At 37.7% G+C, this 8,721-nt stretch overlaps 1 protein-coding gene across 1 annotated transcript in view; it reads left to right on the top strand.

Moving 5' to 3' along the window:
- Positions 1 to 3,836: 3,836 nt before the first annotated feature.
- The window catches only part of LOC107747815 (E3 ubiquitin-protein ligase RNF128-like), a 9,513-nt gene continuing 4,628 nt past the window's right edge, over positions 3,837 to 8,721 (top strand). The window contains exons 1-2 of the mRNA XM_016562422.1: positions 3,837 to 4,433; positions 5,700 to 5,944. Coding sequence (XP_016417908.1) covers positions 4,010 to 4,433; positions 5,700 to 5,944 — 669 coding nt within the window. The 5' untranslated portion in view covers positions 3,837 to 4,009. The remainder of the gene's footprint in view (positions 4,434 to 5,699; positions 5,945 to 8,721) is intronic.

Here is an 8,721-nt window from a genome sequence, read left to right as displayed (position 1 = left end):
AGAGGTAAAAAATTATATAAATACTGTTCGGTTTCTGGCACAAACCGATCGTTTCGTGTCTTAGGACATCAATGTGTCGTCACGAGCCGCAGGGTTTAATTTGGTTTTGTTTGTGTATGTTTTTTTGACTCTCAAAGCCGTGATTTCCATTCACTTCCATTATAAGACTGACAGACTGCAACGGTTTGAGTTAAAAATCTTCGTTTGTGTTCTACTGAAGAAACAAAGTCACCTACATCTTGGATACCCTGGGGGTAAGCAGATAAACATCAAATTTTCCTTTTTGGGTGAACTATCCCTTTAACTCGACCGCCGGCATTGAACTTACCTTTCCTTCCTGCAGTTACAGGCGCTGTTAAAGTTACAACGACAGCTGTTTACGTGCATACAAATACGACACATTATATGACATAAAAGGTGGCAAAAGCGAAAGGTTAAATGTTTGGAAATGTGTCTTGGCAGAGCACCACTCAAAACAAAAGGATACGTTTCAGTCCAGTCACTTTTTATATCCTACTTTTAAATTTTCGCTGCTGTTCTAAAAATATTTCGTTGATTGCTGTCGTAAAACTCGCAAAAAGCACTGGAACACGCACTTTGACCGGTATAACTAACAAATATTATTTTAAACTTTTCATTAACTTCGGTAGGCTGTGCAGGAGTTGTAATTGTCTGTTTTTTTCAATCTGCAGAAAGCTGAATTCTAGTGATGTGTCTATTTTGGTGAGAACCACATGATTTTTGTCAAAGAGCCAGGTGTGGCTCGAGAGCCATGGGTTCCACACCGCTGAGTTATACGAACAATATAGTAGGCCAGTGATCCATAAGAAATGCCAAAAGTGGCTAACTTTAAAGTGGAAACCATAATTAGAACATTCTGATAAAACATTCTAATATAAATTCTGATATGAATTTGATTTTGACATTCAAATTACTAGCACAATAGTAAACGGCTTGAAACTTTTACTGCGAAAAGCCAGAAACATTATAAGTGGGAACAATGAACACTGTAGTGTCAGAACTGAGGGGAAGGTGCCCACAACTGGTGATCAGGTGGAACTGCAGGCAAACCCATAACACCTGCCTTGTAGCATATTTTTTATCCTGCATTTCCTGGATTTACGCATTTGCGCATTGATTTTATTATTAAGCTTGTTGGCCTGAATCTCAGCCTTTAAAAAAAAAGCTGGTTACTGAATTTTTCCCTCAATGGACACCACATTGATTTTCGTATTTTTAAAGGTAAAACTAGGCTATAGCATATATACCTTATCTTGATTGGTTGTTTTGTATTTAGAATACTACTAATTGTATGTCAGATACTAAGACAAAATGTTAAAAACTATTAAAAATAAACAGAATGTTAGTTTGTTTCTACACTAAAAAAGAAGTTTGTCTCGACACTAACATGTCGAGAGCAGTCAACAAGACTGATATTTCCCAAAGTCTAGCAGGAGAGGGCGTCTTTCAACTAAAATACTGCGGAGTTAACTAAATATAGCCCAAGTGAAATTTCTGCTTCAACACATCTCTCGGTAACTACATAGGCTACTTTTCATTCAAAGCGGAAAATAGCATAAAGCAAATTAGAAATGTTACATTTAATTTCACATATGAAATGTTGTTTGATGCTCCATTTTAGGTAGGTGTGGCCGACTCTGAACTTTTATAAAGAATATCTCTTTGGATTTGAGACTTTAGTCTTTGCAACTTTACAGATCTTCTTTATGCACCAAGAGCTTGTAACACTCCAAAGAGAAAGGAAAAATTGAAATCGCATCATATGACCCCTTTAAAATAAATAATCGTTGCCTTTTCTATATGTATCCGATTGTTTATGGTAATTGCATGAGTACTTTTCTATTGCAAATGGTAATAATTTCTATTTCTGTGAAGGACAATTGTAAGAATACTGTGACTGGCACAGCCATCTGGTAGTTAGCAGATAATTAACTATTTAATAATTATCTGTCCATTTGCTGCTGGCAAACGTTAGACTTTTCAGGTAAAATAATGATAATAGCCTACTTTAGAATTTTTCAAAAAGTAATCCTGATTTCTAGCCAACTTGCAAAATTTTATAAAAGGGAACTGAAAAAAAAAACATGTAAATTAATCACGATTATGTGTTAAGATTTAACAGTTTAATGTATAAGTTAATGTATTATTTTTCTATATTGACATTTCACAAAGCAAAATATTTAGGAAACCACTTAACACTTTAATCATGCTCACATAAGTTTAAGTTTCATTTTATTTAATCAGCCAATGAAATTTACTTTAAATACTGATATGGTAACTTTTCCTTTAATAGAAAGTTGACCAAAAAATATAATTGTATAATTTATATAATCATAATTTTCCCGCCACCACTGTAATTCCAAACCTTTTAGTTGGTTACAAAAGGGGAAGTTCTGAAGAATGTTCACACTTTTCCCAGCCATCATGAAATTGGATTTGAACAAGGGGCTTTCAAGTTCCAAAAATGACAAAAAACGATTTATAGCATGAATCATGCATCAGCATATCAACATGAAAGTATTATAAAAGTAGTCCATATACATGTCATGTACTGTATTCCAAGTTTTTAAAGTTATATGAGGTCACCTGCCTATCTATTCACTTTTATATACACAAGAGAAGTTTGAACATTAATAATAATAATAAATAATAATAATTCTTTACATTTATATAGTGCTTTTCTAGGCACTGAAAGCGCTTTACATTGTGAGGGGGGATCTCGTCAACCAGCACCAGTGTGCAGCATCCACCTGGATGATGCGACGGCAGCCATAGTGCACCAGAACACCCACCACTCACCAGCTTACTGATGGAGAGGAGATGGAGTGATGAAGCCAATCAGTAGATATGGGGATGATTAGGAGGCTATGATGGTCAGAGGCCAATGGGCAAATTTTGGCCAGGATGCCGAGGTCACACCTCTACTCTTTTCGAAAGACATCCTGGGATTTTTAATGACTACAGAGAGTAAGGACCTCGGTTTAACGTCTCATCTGAAGGACGGTGCTTGTTGACAGTATAGTGTCCCCATAACTATACTGGGGCGCTAGGACCAAAACAGGGTGAGCACCCCTTGCTGGCCTCACTAGCACCTCTTCCGGCAGCAACCTAGTTTTCCCAGGGGGTCTCCCATCCAGGTACTGACCACCCTGCTTAGCTTCATTGTGCGACCAGGCTGCAGGGTGATATGGTAGATATTCTGACAGAATATTCATTTTTGGGTCAGCTCTCCCTTTCAGAAACTTTCAGCTACAGTAATGGGCTTTTATAATAACCTTCGCAATAGATGGTAACATTTTTGATGTACTTTAACTTAAAATTCTGTACTTTTACATCCATGACAGTGTTTTCAACTGCTTACACACATTTACAAAACTTTGCCTCTTTTTAAAAAAAAACTTTACACACAAATCCAAGAATTGCACACACACAAAATGCCTCACATCTCTTGCAAAATGAAGCACTGCATTCAAAATATCACATCTCAAAAGCAAACATTTGCAAACACCTTTGCCATAATATTAATTCCTGTTAGATTTTTGTGTGTTACATAGAGAATTGTGTGTTATGTTTTGCAAAAAAAGTGTTTTATGAAATTCAAAACATAGTCAAAGGCAGAGAATTAGCGTATGGTTTTGCAGATTTGGTGTGTGGTTCTGGTGTTTGAGTGTCAGGTTTCAGAAACTGTGTGACAAGTAAAGATTTTGTGTGTAGGCAGTTAAAAAAAACTGTAATAAACCATATAATTCAGTCACTTTGCAAGAGCACGAGTGAAGCGAGAAAAACAGCGTGTGTTGCTTTAAGAGAGAGGTGGGCGTGGCTTCGGGCGCAGTGACCTCAGCGAGGTAGGGTTTCTGTTCAGTTGCGTTACTATAACACCTGTAGGCGCTCAGTAGGGAGCTATCGATTACGTGAGTTTGCGGAACGACTTTTGAGGCACTTTAATAACCAAAATTATTTCAAGCTGTGCAGTGCTGGTGTGCCGAACATGGGGCTTCTTGCGAGTCGGGATGTGTTTTCGTGGCTGCTGGTGGCCTCTGTTTTCCAGGTGTCGAGTGTGCGTTTGGCGCAGGGCACTTACCTGTGCACTGCATACCTGAATATTTCCTGCACAATCCCTGAAACAAACCTAACCACCTGGTCGCGAGAGGAGATGGGGCTGTATGGGCAAGACTCACCCAAAACTTCTGTAGTGGGGAACGTGTATTTAGCCGATCCGATCTATGGCTGTGAAGATGACACCTTTTATCGACGACCGAACGACTCCAGGAGCTGGATCGCCTTAATCCAGCGCGGTAACGGATGCACTTTCGCCGATAAAATTAACGTCGCGGCCATGAACGGAGCTGCAGCTGCTATCATTTTCAACGACTTTGGGGCAGAATATCAGGTCATTCAGATGTCCCACCCAGGTAGGTGACCCAACGGGCGACAGATGAGGTGCTGAACATTTTAGTATGCGTGTATATACAAGTGTTGTCTTGTCACTCATTATTCTCATCAATTTTGGCCTCTATTAGTTGCCAGTTGTACTCTAACCCGGGCGTTGTGTTGTGTACGTTGTGTAAACTTGACGGCTGATAGGACTTCCTCTACGCGGAAGAGCGCAAACTCTGCTCTCGCCTGTCAGGATATTAAAAGAACTGGACTAGAATCGCATTTTAGAGCTGGTGCGATCTGGTTTTGAACGCACAACCCCACTTACTGAGCCTTAGAAGGAGAAATTCGCTGAGCAATGACAATTTCCTGAAGATTTTCAGATGACCTGTAAATAAACGTGTTTTATCACGTTGTGTCATGTCATAAAACGAAATGTTGTGTGTGTACGTAGACGAGTAGCATTGATATATTATCATAGTTTTGGTTAATATTTTGTATTTGTATTTTCCGTTGTCTTTGCAATTTTAGTTTTTTTTTGTCATGTGTTTTTGTCATTTTTATTTGTTTTAAAATAGTCTATAATTTTTTTTGATTTAGTCATTTTAGTTCATGGGTTACACTTTATTTTAAGGTGTCCTTGTTACAGTGTAATTATACATTACGTACTAAGTACTATTAATTAACTACATGTACTTACTATGGTTAGGGTGACATGCATGTAATTATGCATAATTTATTTTATATATATATATATATATATATATATAAGTACATGTAACGTGTAACAAGAACACCTTAAAATAAAGTGTTACCACAAAGTTAAAATAAATGAAAATGAGAATTGTTGCCTTGTTAAATAGCTCAAATCAATTTGATTTTGCTTTCAGTTCATGTTTATTTAAAGTAACGAAATGTGTTTTTATGGTTTTAGCTCTAGATGGTAGATTTATATTAAATCTATATTTTTTGTCACGCTCATGCAAACAAGTCATTTTTTTCCATCATTTTTGGAGTCTAAAATATAAGAATTCAGGGCTCACATCTCATTAAACAAACTCTGTCCTTGACCACTGTGTCTCGTGCATGACACAAGTTTGCTTAATTTCCTCTCCCTTAATTTAAAATGTATTTTATTTGGGTATGTGTTAGTAAACGCGTTTGATGTTGCATGTTTGTTGAAGTTTCCACTCTGTCTTTCCTTCTCAACCAGCAGGTTGCCAAGTGCTACGGTGTGCTTTGCTTTTGCGCAGGCGTGCTGCTTGTGTTTTCAGTATTCTCTCATCTCTGTGTGTTTCTAGGCACGAGCATCGTTGCAGTAATGATTGGCAACTTCCGTGGGATGGAGCTGGTCCAGCTGCTAGAGAAGGGCGTGCCCGTTTCCATAGCAATAGAGGTTGGGAAGCAGCACGGTCCCTGGATGAGTCACTATTCGGTGTTTTTCGTCTCCATCTCCTTCTTCATCGTTACTGCGGTGACTGTTGGATACTTCATCTTTTACTCCGCGCGGAGACTGACCAGCCTCAGACAGCAGAACCACAAACAGGTACAGCACAAGATTTGGCAGCTGATTTGATTGGCTTTAAACAACAATCCTGTTAATATACTGTGGTTATTAACCGTATTGTGGTTATACGGTTATTACGATGCAATAAAACTGCATTAACTTCCTTATAGACAGTAGACTACATCCATATAGACTGAAATAATAAAACTAGTGAGTCAATAAGAATGACTAGTAAAATAATCACTATATGAAGAAGATTCTATATTAATGCTTTGTTTTTTAATTGTTAATTGAAGTAACAACTTTTTGCATAAACTATGGCTACCTTTGTAAATTATTGTTTAGGGAAGTGTAGTGGGTTCTCAGACTTTGCTATTCAAAGGTTTGTGGTCAGCAGGATTTAAAAAAAAAAAATTTAATACTTTTATTCAACAAGGATGCATTCATTTATCAAAATAACAGCACAGCATTTATAATGTTACAAAGATTTTTATTTCACTGTTCTTTTGAGCTTTCTCTTCATTAAGAAGCTCAAAAAAATCATCACGGTTTCCTCAAAAATATTAAGCAGCAAAACTGTCTTCAACATTTATGATACTAAGAAATGTTTCTTGAGCACCAAATCAGCCTATTAGAAGTCAGCCTGGAGTAATGATGCTGAAAAATCAGCTTTTCCATCACAGGAATAAATTACATTTTAAAATATATTAAAATGGACAGCAGTTATTACAAATTGTAATAATATTTCACAGTATTACTGTTGTTGTATTGTATTTTTGATCAAATAAATACAGCCTTGGTGAACATGAGACTTCTTTTAAAAACATTTAAAAATCTTACTGACCCCAAACAAATGGTAGTTACTATTTCTTAGGTTTTGTTCTAGTATGGTAACCAAAGGGTGACAACCACATTTGAATGTATAGTGAATCACTTCAAATACAATATGAAGTAAACATAGCTTCAACAATTTTATTGTAGTTACAGCATTTTCCTTTATAGGGGGATGTGAAATGGTCTCACAATTGGCATGGCTGATGAGAAAAATCAGGCAGGTCTATAGAATGTGGTGTATAAAGCGATTGTATGAACAGGAGTGTTACTAAAAATATGAATTTAAAAACCCAAATACTGACAGTGTGAACAAGTGGAGATTTTACAAGACCTTGTTTACCACAAAAGCATAGTCTGACACTCCATGCATGCTTGTTCATTATTCCAGTATATCTAGCTTCTAACTGGTTGATCTGGTTTCACATTACTGGGTTCTGAGATCATTCTTTTTTTCAGCCCTACTGTCAGCACTGTATGTGTAGGTGGTATTAGGCCTAAATTTAGTATCAAGGAAATGTTTGATTTTGGGTAAAGTTTAACTAAAATCACAACCTGTTTCTCTTTACGTTGTCAGAGATTATCCCACACACAGAGAAAGACTGGATTTTTTTTTTCAGTTGCAACTGATGAAATTATACTGGGAATGTTTCTGAAAATCTTGTTTCTCAAAGGAAAGTACCGGAATATTTAATCATACGAAAGCCAAAAGAAATTAGTGTGCTCAAAAAGTACCTGTTTCAGTGGTTTGTTATTTTGCTCAAGGGAAAAAGGGAAGAAAAGAATAAAATGAAGCTAAGTAAAAGGCCTTTCAGACCAGTTGAGCTTTACTACTCAAATTTCAGTCATTGCCTGGTAAATGCATGGTTTTGCTTTGTACCATCAGGAAAATCAGACCTTCGTTTCGGAGTGTGTTGCGCAGCTTCTCATCTGAGCTCTTGTCATTGCAATGCTGCTGTAACGCTCCATTGGCCGGACTTCCAGCTAACACACTAATGTTGCCTATACACAACATGCCTTTCAAAGTTGTTGGATTGACATTTTGTTCCACACTATACAACTGTCTGTCATCACCAATGTCATTTCCAGTCAAAACATATTTCACACTACAGAACTTGGATTGCAGACAGGTCTAGAAATTGTAATTAGAAATTGCTAAATATCTTTCGGGCATCTGTGACACATTGGCGCTTTTTTTATTTCTTTTTTTTGCCTTTATTATGAAAGGACAGTGAGTAGAGAGGAAGCGAAGGGGAGAGACAGTGGGATGAGATCAGAAAAGGTCTCAAACTCGGGACGTCCCAAAGCGCAACAGCACTATGTATGTCAGCACACTGCCCATGAGGGTGTCGGCGCCAACACAAAAGATCCTTGATCATTGAGACATTCAAACGTAGCGATCATCACTCATGTGAATGAGCACCGTGTTGTTGCTTTTTTTTTAATTGACTTTTGTCTGCAATCATTAACTGCGGCAGAGCTGCTAAAATTGTACAGAATGTGGGCAGCACAAGCCTCTGCAGGTGATATTCAACAAAACGGTCAACCACAGAGGGTCCGTGTCACATTCCTCTTTGTGTCGCTCCAGAGGCTTTGATGTTGGCCATCGGGACTGCCATTGGAAGTGAACACTATAAGTGTATGCTCCCTCCCACCATTTACAGCTAGCAAATATGACAGTTGTGCTTCCTTCACAATGAGGTACAAAGTCATTTTCTAGAACCTTCACCCTCTCTGTTCCTCTCCGGACTGCCTACCTGTTCCCTGATCTGAGACTTTTACAACTTTTAAAGGGGTCATATAATGCTACATGCACTTTTACAAGTTGTTTGAACTGAAATGTGTGTTGGCAGTGTGTGTACACAACCACCCTAAAATGATAAAAATCCACCCAGTGGTTTTTTGTTAATCTACTAAAATCTTTACCCCTTTCTCAAATCGAGCCGATCTCAGATGCCTGTCTGTGTGACGTCACACAGACAGGC

The sequence above is a fragment of the Sinocyclocheilus rhinocerous genome, unplaced genomic scaffold, assembly GCF_001515625.1.
Source record: "Sinocyclocheilus rhinocerous isolate Xijiao unplaced genomic scaffold, SAMN03320098_v1.1 scaffold1492, whole genome shotgun sequence".
In the NCBI taxonomy this organism is placed as follows: domain Eukaryota; kingdom Metazoa; phylum Chordata; class Actinopteri; order Cypriniformes; family Cyprinidae; genus Sinocyclocheilus; species Sinocyclocheilus rhinocerous.
This window is presented reverse-complemented; position numbering and strand designations above follow the sequence as displayed.